Consider the following 12,803-nt stretch of genomic DNA (forward strand, 5'->3'; position numbering starts at 1 on the left):
ATGACTTTCTTTGCTAATAAAATTTTAACTATTAGAGAAAAAACCATCCCAAAGTACTCAGTACTCTAGCTGCAGCATTTTGAATTAACTGAAGGCTTTTCAGGGAACTTTTAGGACAACCTGATAATAATGAATTACAATAGTCCAGCCTAGAGGAAATAAATGCATGAATTAGTTTTTCAGCATCACTCTGAGACAAGACCTTTCTAATTTTAGAGATATTACGTAAATGCAAAAAAGCAGTCCTACATATTTGTTTAATATGCGCATTGAATGACATATCCTGATCAAAAATGACTCCAAGATTTCTCACAGTATTACTAGAGGTCAGGGTAATGCCATCCAGAGTAAGGATCTGGTTAGACACCATGTTTCTAAGATTTGTGGATGTGTGTGAAATGAGACAAAATAAAGAAAAAAACATTAATAATTAAATACACTAGTAAAATGTTTGCTATCAGATTCATTTTAGAGTAAAGAAGTTGCAATAAATGCAGTTTGATTTGCAGGTAAACCTTTTAAAGGAACAGTCATAACATTTTAAAAATACAGTACTAAAGTAGCGATATGGGGTAAATTTAAGAATAAACTTTTTTTTTTTACTGATTCAATGAAAAGATGTTGATCTGTGGTAAATTTGGGGCAGACTCAGGAAAATTTGTAAGGGTGGTGTGTGCTCCAGCAAGCTACGAAATAAACCGTGAGATAAAATCAGTGTTGAACTCACCTTTTTGGGATCCATGTTGAATTTCTTTTTCCCAATTGAGAACTGTTTGCTTTGCTCTATGGTTTTGCTGTAGATAAAGAAAAAGCAAAAAAAAGATGTATGATTAAATAAGGCAGTGACTATCCCCAAGCATAACCCCAAACACAGCTGTGCTACGTACAAACAGAATTTGGAATTATTATTAAGGAAATGTATAAATAGCCACGTTGATTATACAATGTGCAACTTTTAACATAGCTGGGCCTATACATGTCAACATAAATATTAACATTTGCTCATTTTCAAGCTAGCGTCACTACTGTTTGCATCCCATAAAAAGTTAAAGAATGTTAAAAAAAAAAAAACTTTTGTAACTTTGCCTCTGTACGTCACCAGAATGGATTTGAAATGTTTATAGTGTAGAATTTCAGGGTTTTAACGCAAAAATATGACTTTAACTATTTCAGAATTATTGCCATTTTTATACATTATCTATTTTCAGAGGCCATAAATTATTGGACAACTGACTGGTGAGCAGTTTCACCAGTCAGTTTCAGAATGACCAGGTGTAGCTTCAGTCCTCATTATGCCAATTTAAAAAGGTCTGGAGTTAATTCCAAGAATAAGCACTGAGTAGCTGTTCAGTGGAACCGTCAATATTATGTTAAAAGATGGGTTGATATAAGTCAAGGACACCATAATTACACTGTAAAATAAATAAATAAATAAAGACATAAAAAAAACTGGAAGTTCCACACAGGACATGTAAAGTGGATCATGGCAGAGTTGCTTCATTGATGATGAAAGATCTTCACAAGTCAAGAACACTGTTGAGGAGGTCGGTGAAACCCAGTCAAAGTCATTCAAGGAAGAGTAAAATAGATTTGTCAGAGAGAATCTAAGAAAGCCTGACCAGTTCTGAAATCATATTCTCTGGATGGGTGGAATCAAGATCAACTTGTAGCAGAATGATAGGAAGAGAATAATGTTGTGAAGGAAAGGTATGGCTACTGATTTGACTTACACCACATCATCTGCAAACATGGTGGAGGCAATGTTATGGCATGTATGGCTGCCAATGATATTCAACCAAATGCTGCCAAATGACAAGACAAAACACACTGCAGGTGGGGAATGACCTAAAATATACTGACAAAGCAGCCCGAGAGCTTCTCAAGGCAAAGAAACAATATATCCTTCAACTGCCAAGTCAGTCACCTGACCTCATCCCAATACAGCATGCTTTTCAGTAAAACTGAGAGCAGAAAGACCCATAAAACAAAGAGAAGCTGAAGGTGCCTGTAATAAAGGTCCGATAAACATCTCAGCAGTGGAAACCTGGGATTTGGTGACATCCATGGGTTCCAGACTTTAGCCAATCACTGACTGCAAAGGATTTTTATCAAAGTAGTAACAACAATCCTTATACAATAATAGTTTGTCCAATTATTCATGGCCCCTGAAAAAGGTTGGACTGTCTTTGAAAATGGCTGTAATTCCTGTGGGTGTAATGAGATGTTAAAGAATTGGAATTAAAGCTGAAACTCTGTTGTGAAATTTCAAACACTGTCATTATCAACAAATGTACTGTATTTACTGACTGTACACTTAAAATCACAATGCATATTTTAAAGTACACATTAACTAAATGGTGACCTAATTTAGAATAAATTCCAAACTTTAATTGATTTATACAGCAAAAATGAATGGGGTGTCTTACATAAATTAAAAATCTAACTATGTTGTGTTTATAATTACTGTTAAATTTTCATGTATTTTCTAATACATTTTGGTAGTGAGCATCCACTTATTTTTGAACCCGGTGGTCATGACATTGTGACACACTGTCACTGATCACTGAAACTCATGTAACCACTGGTAATCTGGAGTGTGTTTTAAATAGTAGCGTTTAAAGCCATTCTGAAACTCAAACACTTCCACATGAAAATGTGAGTGGGAGCCCTGAGTGGGAGTTACGGACTCCCAATAACGAAACATTCCTTTGAACTGAAAGTTAAAATGATGTTTTCCAGAATAAAACTCACTTTTCTTCTGCAAACTCAAAGCTGAGTATATCTGCCATGATGTCATCAATTTCCATCTTTAGCTTCTGCATAGAGAAGAAAAAAGCTATTAGGTCACTTCAGCTAACTGGAGGACATGTTGCTTTCCTGTCGGAAACAGATTTAAATGTATAAATACAAACAATAGTTATTTTTTGTTATCCTGCAAACCAGTGATGGGGACAATTTAGCTAATCAGCTCACATCCTACATTTTAGTTAGTAGATTAGCATTTAAGACAAATTTGCAATCCATTAGCAGACCAATTAGCTTCAGTTCTACTAAGTCAACTAATATTTTTTTGAATAAAATTAAACTGTCATACATATGTAAACCATAAAATCAAACATGTTTGTCCCTGTTTGAGCTTAAACTAATACAAAATGTGAAATATTGTGAAAGCACCAAGCATCACCTCAAGGAAATTTAGGAGCAGGAAGTCAATCCAGGTTAAACCCATTAACTAGATCCTTAAAATTATTTTTGATTTGAAATGGTAACTATCAAAATTCAGGGATGTGTGGACAACCCTACACTCTCTATGTTAAATGCAAACTACCTTTTAAATTCATTTTTCCATTTGATTATTTATATACATCTTGATCATCTGATCATAGCAACCTCCATGTTTAACACAACATATTAAGATTTCAGCTCTTTAGGCCTGTTTTCCAAGGTTTTAGAGTAAAAAAGAAAAAAGCTAACTGCATCAGAATTAGTGGTTTACGTCTACCGTTAACATCAGATAAACATTTTATTGGTTTAGAATTATCACAGTTAACCTTTCAGCTATCTGATTAGCAGTTATTGAAGCTAACTTTTAGGCTAGCTGTGTCCATCACTCCTGGAGTCATCAGCAGTTGTTGTCTGGGTTTGTGTGTGTAGGATTTGACCTGGATATCATCCAGGAGGTCTTTCTTGTACATCTTGATGCTCTCAATCTCCAACCTCTCATTTGCTGTAAAGTCTGAGGAAACTGCAAAAAAAAAAAAAGGGAATGAAATGTATAAGAAATGTTAAACTTCCACATTAAGATTCAGTTTTTATCCCCCGCTGGCCAAAGGCTGAAGGAGGATTATGTCGTAGCAATTTCCGTCTGTCTGTCTGTTCATCCATCTGTCCAAAAAAGGGTATAAACATTCTGAAGTTGATTCCTCTCACACTTTTAGGAGGATTTTCATGAAACGTGGTCTTTGTTATAAGTGGGTAATACACATATTTTCATATCATTCCAGTTGGGCTCGTTTATCCACAGTTATGCTCCTTGATTAACAAAGCTAAAGTCTGCCAGTTTCATGCTTGGGTGCCTGCATTCTGAAAACAACTCCTCTCACATTTTTAGTAAGAATTTCATGTAATTTGGTATAAATCCTTATTATACGTTGATAATACGTTTATTGTAATATTGTGCAAGATTGACATATTTTGGCAGAGTTATGGCCCTTGATTATCAAATGTAGACACTGTCAGTTCCGTGAGTTGATGCCTGCATTCTGAAATCAACTTCTCTCCCATTTTTAGGAGGAATTTCTGGGAACTTGGTACGAGCAACAACGTGGTTTTTGTGACTTCTGTGAATTTATGTTAGATTTTAAAATATTACACTTAAGTGCTAATGTGAGACTTTTAAAGCCCCACTCTGTCATATTCCAATAACATCATCTTTTCTGTCACTTCTAATTGATTATAGGCCTACAGGAAGTTGCTCCAGCCCCTTCTTACTCCCACCACCTTAAGGCTGCATTATAATGGTTCTCGTGTGAGTGGTGGTGGGGGTGGGGAGGGAACATTAGTTCTGCATTATTGCCATAATGTCTGAAAAAACATGCCTGACCGTTTGGTGAAGGATGAGTTACTATAACGTCTTTCATACAGTCATGTCCAGAAGTATGTGACACTATTTTTGTAATTTTACTTCTGGATACCTCTCCACAATGGAGTTTAAAATAAAACAATAAAGATGTGCTTGCAGAATCAACCTTCAGCCTTAATTCAGATTTTCAATGTATTACCATATTTTCTGGAGTATAAGTCACAGGTTTATATATTTATTTATTTATTCTTTTTTGCTAGTTTGGGAGGTTTTACAGCTTGTACTCCAGTGTGACACATGGCACATGGTGTAGTGAAAAATTACGTGTTCATTTTTAATAACAAATATAATAACTGTTTTTCCCAGGAGTAAAAGCACTAAAAATAAATAAATAAATAAACTCCAATCATAAAAGAATAAAGGTCAATAATAAAATGTACACTGCAACAATGCACAACGAAAAATTACATTTTTTTTAACTTATCCTCCAGAAAGTATGGTCCATTAACTAGTTAGGAATGAAAGCTACTTGTGCTCAAAGTCCCTCAGTTTTAAGAGGCCATAAAATTGGACAAAATACATGTAAGAATTACGAATTAGACAACTCATCACTTTTACAGCCAGTTTTCTTTAGATAAGTTAGTGAACTGATACATGAACATTTCCAAGTCATCTATGTGTTGGAATTCATCTACATCAATCACAAAGAAAAATAATTGTTAGATTTTTTTGTCCAATTATTTATGGCCTCTGAAATTGGCGAAGCTTGTGGTGGTGTATAGATGCAAAAAAAAGTGTCACTGTCTAAATCCTTATGTACATGACTGTATGAAAGACATTATAGTAACTCATCCTCTACCAAATTGTAAGGCATGTTTTTTCAAACATCATGGCAATAATGGAGAACAAATATTGCCTGTTATGTTACTGTTATCCGAGCCTACAGCAACACTGTAGAGTTCATTTATAGATCAAATTCATGGGAGCCATATTGTCTTTAGGGCAGAAAATCAAAGATCAATGAGATTTGTTGTTGTCTAAAAAGTGGAGCTAGTACACAAGAAATGGTTGGAGTTGCTTGGATCCACTGATACTTGTTGTTTGCTTGTTCAGTGGCCTTCATGCCCAGAAACACGCAACAACTATGTTGTATTATTAAAGTTTGGCAGATGTGAGGTTTCACTGGAACAGAATGCAGGTGCTGTGGTTTTCTGATGAAATATTTCCCTTCTCAAGAATTCAACAGCCTTCCACTTTTCACCCACAACCCAAGCCCACCACTATGTTACAAAACGGACTGACTGACAGAAGGAGAGGTGCATAAATCATTAACAGCAATAATAAAACATTTATGCCAGGCGAGTGAACTGTCCAAAAAATGCCCTCGGACCCAGGAGGGTTAAACCAAAGGAAACCAAAAAGATCAAATCAAAAGTAAGAGTTATTCCACAACAGAAGGATCACTAGCTAAACCTGTGGTTGATATTTCATACGTTCAGTTAATTAGGTAATATACCCATGGGCATGAAGGTAGTAAAAGCTATGGTAGTCTGACATTTGATCCTGGTGGCCTTGATCTTCACCAAAATAATTAACCTCCGGCTGACCTTCCAGTTCTGGAGTCCATCTAACTGTGTGCCACATTTGGTCCAAATCGGGTTGAAAAGTACACTCCTTGACCTTGATCTTTGCTAGAAAAAGGTTTTTTAACAGCAGTTTTGGGCACGACCTTCTTTCAACCAATAGGACCTGGGAAGAGTTGGCCAACACAGAGGTAGGCAGACATGACCTTGACGCCACTGGCTACGCTTTGGCAAATTTGGCCTTGCAGGGGACATACTGAATGCAAACAGAAGAGAGAGAGAGAAAAAAAAACAGTAGGTTTTGATCTTTTACCTCAATGACATTGACCCCAAAGAGTGACATTTGGTAAATTTAACTTTACCTGGGAAATTCCAGAACACACCTCCACAAGTGTGCCAAGTTTGGTATAAATACAAGTAAAAATCTTAAATTTTGACATTTGCCCCCAAGACCATGACCTCAGTGATTGCTGTTTAGTAAATCTGATATCGCTCAGACAATACTGGAACCCACCTACATATGTATCCCAAGCTTGGTGGATATCTGAGTTAAAAAAATAATGATTTTGACCGTTGAACACAATAAGCTTGACCTATTGCCAAAATAAACCCTCTGCTCATCCTACATGCGCACATCAAGTTTGACATTTGGAGTAGTGGGACAATGATTATACTGAACAAAATGATGATTTCATTTCATATTTACAACTCTTGACATGAGTCCAAAATTGTATTAAGTTCAAGAATACTGTGTGTAAAACCCCACCCAACTGTGCTAATAAATTATCAGCCAAAATAATCAGTAGATACGTAGATACAGTTAGAAAATCACAAGACTTTACTGAAAAAAAGAAAGATGGCTGGCAAAGAAAATGTCTGCAAGCGTTGTTTGGTTGGTAATATGGTTTAAATTTTGTCAGCAAATCACCCTAAAACATGAAGGACAAACAGCCTAAAAGTGTTTTGATGTTATAACTGGTCTGTGCAGTCTCATTACCGCCGCAGACCTGTCTGTGGCGCTATACAATGCTTCTGCTAACTCACTTCCGTTAGCATTAGCCACATCTCCATCCATCCATCCATTTTCTTCTGCTTCTTCCGGAGTCGGGTAGCGGGGGCAGCAGCTCAAGCAAAGCCGCCCAGACCTCCCGATCCACACACACCTCCCCCAGCTCCTCTGGGGGAACCCTGAGGCATTCCCAAGCCATCCGAGAGACGTAGTCCCTCCAGCGTGTCCTGGGTCTTCCCCAGGGCTTCCTCCCGATGGAACATGCCCGGAACACCTCTCCAGCCAGGCGTCCAGGGGGCATCCGGAAAAGATGCCCGAGCCACCTCAGCTGGCTCCTTTCGATGTGGAGGAGCAGTGGCTCGACTCCGAGCTCCTCCCGAGTGACTGAGCTCGTCACCCTATCTCTAAGGGAGCGCCCAGCCACCCTGTGGAGGAAACTCATCTCCGCCGCTTGTACTCGCGATCTCGTTCTTTTGGTCATGAGCCAAATCTCATGACTATAGGTGAGGGTCGGAATGTAGATCGATCGGTAAATCGAGAGCTTTGCCCCCCTGCTCAGCTCTCTCTTCACCACGACGGTCCGATACAGCGACCGCATCACTGCAGACACGGCACCAATCCATCTGTTGATCTCACGCTCCATCCGTCCTTTGCTCGTGAACAAGACCAAAGATACTTAAACTCCTCCACTTGAGGCAAGGACACTCCATCGACCTGTAGAGGGCAAAGCACCTTTTTCCGGTCGAGAACCGTGGCCTCGGATTTGGAGGTGCTGATTTTCATCCCGGATGCTTCACACTCGGCTGCAAACCGCACCAGTGCACGCTGAAGGTCCTGATTTGACTAAGCCAACAGAACCACATCGTCCACAAACAGCAGAGACGAGATTCTGTGGTTCCCAAACCAGACCCCCTCTACACCCTGGCTGCACCTAGAAATCCTGTCCATAAAGATAATGAACAGAACCGGTGACAAAGGGCAGCCCTGGCGGAGGCCAACGTGCACTGGAAACAGGTTTGACTAACTACCGGGAATGCAAACCAAGCTCCTGCTGCGGTCATACAGGGACCGAATAGCCCTTAGCAAAGGACCCCGGACCCCATACTCCCTGAGCACCCCCCACAGGGTGCCCCGAGGGACACGGTGGAACGCCTTCTCCAGATCCACAAAGCACATGTGGACTGGTTGGGTGAACTCCCATGAACCCTCGAGCACCCGATGGAGGGTGTAGAGCTGGTCCAGTGTGCCGCGACCAGGACGAAAACCACACTGCTGCTCCTGAATCCGAGGTTTGACTATCAGTCAAATTCTCCTCTCCAGTACTCTGGAATAGACCCCACCAGGAAGGCTGAGGAGTGTTAGCCACATCTCTAGATTTATATTAGCTGCACATATTTCAAGCTCCAAACCACTTTCGAACACACCAGACAGCTGGACTTTTAAGTAATTCTCAGTGCGGGTTTGCTGGGGATTTTGTTGTTGTTGTCAGTAATACTTTTTGTTGTGACACAGTTCTGGAATTTCTTTTGTGCATGTTATTAGCATTAACTTACGTTGTGAGCACACTGACTCCCCTACTTTATTGGTGCATTAAGTATGTAAAGTTTAAAAAGTGTTGTCATTTTTGTTGCATAGCTATTTTTATGTTATAATTCCAAGACACACCTGTAACTTATAAGTTTGAGAGCTAGAGTTGTTAGGTTTTTGAAGCTTGTTGCACAACATGTGTAAAGGAAGGGTGGGGAAGTGGAAGTCCTGTGGCCAGATCTTTAACGCAAATACAGCTCAGGAAGTTCTGAGTGTTGACAGTTTCCATTTTGGCAACTTCATATTCTATGAAAAGGATCAACGCTGCACCTTTTCAGACATTGTTTTCTCTGACTGTGTGAGAGAAAAATGCTGCTGGTTGTAATCACTGTTTGAGGGATGCATGAAACTGCTTTGCTGGAGTTAAATCTCGAATATTCTAACAGGATAAAGCTAAACTGCTGCATATCTTACGTTCAACTTCAATTCTGTCTTAGTTACAGCTGCGGTCAAACGTAGCTTGGCATTAATAGGTAAAATAGCAACAAAGCAAAAGTGACAACTTCTCTTTTTGTGACATTCTCAGAATTATGTGGGCGTGTGATACTTATCAGTGTTTGTCTCTTCCCTTTTTCAGTTATCTCCAGGCTGACCTGTGTGTTATTTCATAACCGTGCATACATCACAGGCGGCTCTAGGGTGGGGCTGTGGCCCCTCCTTTACTTTCAGGAGCCCCACCAAACAAGACTGGAAATGTAACTGAAATTTTCCAATTAAAATACTAACAGATAGCACAATATGTATTTTATTAAGTTTGTAAATCAGTTAATTTCAGTATGCTAGAGTGCCCCCCCCCCCTCCCCCCACAACATGACAAACAATCTCATCCACAAATCAGAACCTGGTGAAGATAATAAAGATGTCAGTCCAGTACTGAGAGAGACAATAGCCCCACAAAATGAAAAGCTGAATCTAAACACTGAATGTAAAGAAGGCCGAACTTAAACCTAAATGAATGCAAAGCTAACAGAATATAATACTAACAAAAATCAAGCAAATGGAAGAAGGCTAACTGAATCAAAATAACAAAATCCAATAAAATAACTACAAATAAAGCAAATCTATTCTAAAACAACCTGAATACAAAGTTAGTACACTGTGTAACTAGCAAATATTACGTTAACGGACTAAAGCTAGCAAAAAAAAAAAAAGAAAGAAAAAAGAAAAACAAGAAAGTGGCTATGTGTACCTAGCTGTATTAATAATTCCAAATTCTGTTGATACGTAGCACAGCCTTGTTAGGCTTAGGGGTTAATGTTATGGTTTGGATTAGGATTAGTGGTTAATGTAGTTTAGGAATCTACGTATCAGTAGCAAATACATGCACAAGTACATAGCCTCATGATCACGTGACCTACGTAATGAGATAGGTGCTACGTACCAATAGAATTTCACTATATTAATATGGCTACGCACAGATAGCCACTGCCAAAAAAACAACAACCCAAAAACAAAGTGAACACGAAGTTAACACAATATAAATCCAACAACAGAAATGTAATTTAATAAGTCTAACAATATATTAAGATAGCTCAAAAGCAAACAGGATTTAAACTAACTCAATACAAAGCTAACACAATGTAAAAGCAAAAACAGAGAGAGCGATTTCCAAAATATCCAGAGTACAGAGGTAGCTTGACAAAAACTAAAATAATGTAAAGCTAACAATAAACTAACTATATGAAGCAAAATCATTACAAAATTTATATATATATATATATATATATATACAGTGTTGCCACAGTTACTTTGAAAAAGTAATCCAATTACTGATTACTGATTACTCCTTGAAAAAGTAACTTAGTTACTTTACTGATTACTCAATTGTAAAAGTAACTAAGTTAGATTACTAGTTACTTTTTTAGTTACTTTTCCCAGCTGCCGACAACAACCCTCTGCCACCTCAACATGACAATGATACCTGTTTTGCCAAAAGTTACTTTATAGTCACCCTTTCTTGACTTCAATGAAAATAAATACTTGTTTTATAAAAAGTAAAATAAAGACCTCTTTCTTGACCTCATATTTAACTGTTGACAGCACTGTAACAGTAAAACTTGCAATTTCGAACCTACATTGTTTATAAATGTAACTATTAAATTCATTCTAGCATTTTTCTAACATTTAAATTCTCTCTAAATATTTTACTTGTCGAAATTAATATTATTTTAAGTAGTATTAGTAGTTGTAGTAAAAAAAAGGCTTCAAAACTGGAACTTTAATCTAGGGGTGTTGTGAGGGGGGCACATCCCTGCCCCACGCCCCCATTCCATCTGGATTCGCCCCTGCTTTGGCGTTTGAGCACAAAGAATGGATAACATTTATTTATGCAGAAAACGTGACCAGATTTACAGGTAAGAAAGTTTTATTGTGTTTTCACATCATGTGGTCCTCAGAAAGAGAGTTTAGGTGCATTTGAGTGGAAAATAGTGTTAGTTGTTGACGCGTCGCGGAGGATCAGCTGTTTTAACGTGCAGATACAGAGCGGCTCAGCTCGGCTCTAAATAAAGGAGGAAAAAAAGTATAAAAATGCCTTTGTAAAGCTCAGTGCAGGTGTGTTGTAAGAGGTGAGGACGAGTTGTAGCTGCTGCAGAAAAACGCGGATGAAAAGCTCACAGCTCGCTTAAAGTGGGCAGTTCAGTTGAACCCCGACCTCCTGCCCACAGACCAAGTTTAATGCTGTTATCGACCCACAATGAAAAATAATAGTAACGCACAGTGACATGGAGAAGTAACTTTAATCTGATTACTGATTTGGAAAGATTAACGCGTTAGATTACTCGTTACTAAAAAAAGTGGTCAGATTAGAGTAACGCGTTACTAAGTTACCGGCATCACTGTATATACACGTATATATATATATATATATATATATATATATATATATATATATATATATATATATATATATATATATATATATATATATATATATATATATATATATATATATATATATATATATATATACACACACACACACACACACACACACACACACATATGTACAGGTAACTGAACATATAGGTGACTGTGAGTGTACTGGGAGTTATTTTCTCAGGTATCAAATTTCACAATTTTCTAAAATCTTTTCTATTATTCTGCCTATACAGTTTACAAATTCTCCGCATTTACACCTAGAAGACTGACTGAAATTATGGTCTTTAAATATAAATTGCTGTTGGTGGTTTTATTGTACAGTTGTTTGTGTGAATTAATGCACATCTATGTACTAACACTCCAAAATTTATTCAGAATGCATATTTACACATTTACTGCAAATCCCCCACCCACCAAAATAAACAGCTGTTGCCACCACTGTCATATGTTGAGAAATGGTACAACTAGAACTGTTGCACCACTGTACTATAAGATTTAAAAATGTACCTTCTCATGCAATGTGTGAGGTCACACTGCAAACCATCAAAACTACATTATAGTTCAAATTTAATTTCACATTTATTTTACTAATTCCCAAGTAGAATGTTTAGAATACATGAAGCTTCCTGTCTCTCAAGTTCTTTAACAATATTATTTGAAGTTGTCATCATACACATGAATGATGTGTTGTAATATCGTGGAATAACACACATTTATTTCTGAATTTCAAATATGAGAAAGCAGATTTCTTCAACGTATTGAAAATAGAACATCAGATGCTATTTTAAATCTCAAGACTGACAATAAAAGTGATGATGTTATTAAAAGTTGTCTTACCCATTTTGAAATGAGTCATGGATGTCCAGGATGAACAGTGTTACAACGAAACTGTTAAATAAAGTCAAATTGTAGAACTGGGTTTATTCCATGCAGACTGTACACTGAAAGCTGAAAGAAGCTGATGCTCACTTCTAACTCCACCTCCTCGCCTGTCAATCACTATGTCAGCTTCACGTCAGCATCAAGAATAAAAGAGAAGCACATCCTCCTTCAAAATAAAATGCTTACAGAAGGCATTGACTTGAACAAAATCGATGCAGGATGTTAATTTAATTTTTAAAATAAAGTAATTTTTCTTGATGAAAGTGGTGAGAGCACCAAC

At 37.6% G+C, this 12,803-nt stretch overlaps 1 protein-coding gene across 1 annotated transcript in view; it reads right to left on the bottom strand.

Moving 5' to 3' along the window:
* cyth4b (cytohesin 4b) overlaps positions 1 to 12,593 on the bottom strand; it is a 36,149-nt gene extending 23,556 nt beyond the window's left edge. Inside the window, exons 1-4 of the mRNA XM_034188618.1 lie at positions 12,479 to 12,593; positions 3,663 to 3,745; positions 2,752 to 2,816; positions 728 to 794 (exon numbers count right to left, since the gene is read on the bottom strand). Of these exons, the coding sequence (XP_034044509.1) occupies positions 728 to 794; positions 2,752 to 2,816; positions 3,663 to 3,745; positions 12,479 to 12,497 (234 nt within the window). The 5' untranslated portion in view covers positions 12,498 to 12,593. The remainder of the gene's footprint in view (positions 1 to 727; positions 795 to 2,751; positions 2,817 to 3,662; positions 3,746 to 12,478) is intronic.
* Positions 12,594 to 12,803: the final 210 nt, after the last annotated feature.

This window comes from Thalassophryne amazonica, chromosome 15 (genome assembly GCF_902500255.1).
Source record: "Thalassophryne amazonica chromosome 15, fThaAma1.1, whole genome shotgun sequence".
NCBI classification, from domain to species: Eukaryota; Metazoa; Chordata; class Actinopteri; order Batrachoidiformes; family Batrachoididae; genus Thalassophryne; species Thalassophryne amazonica.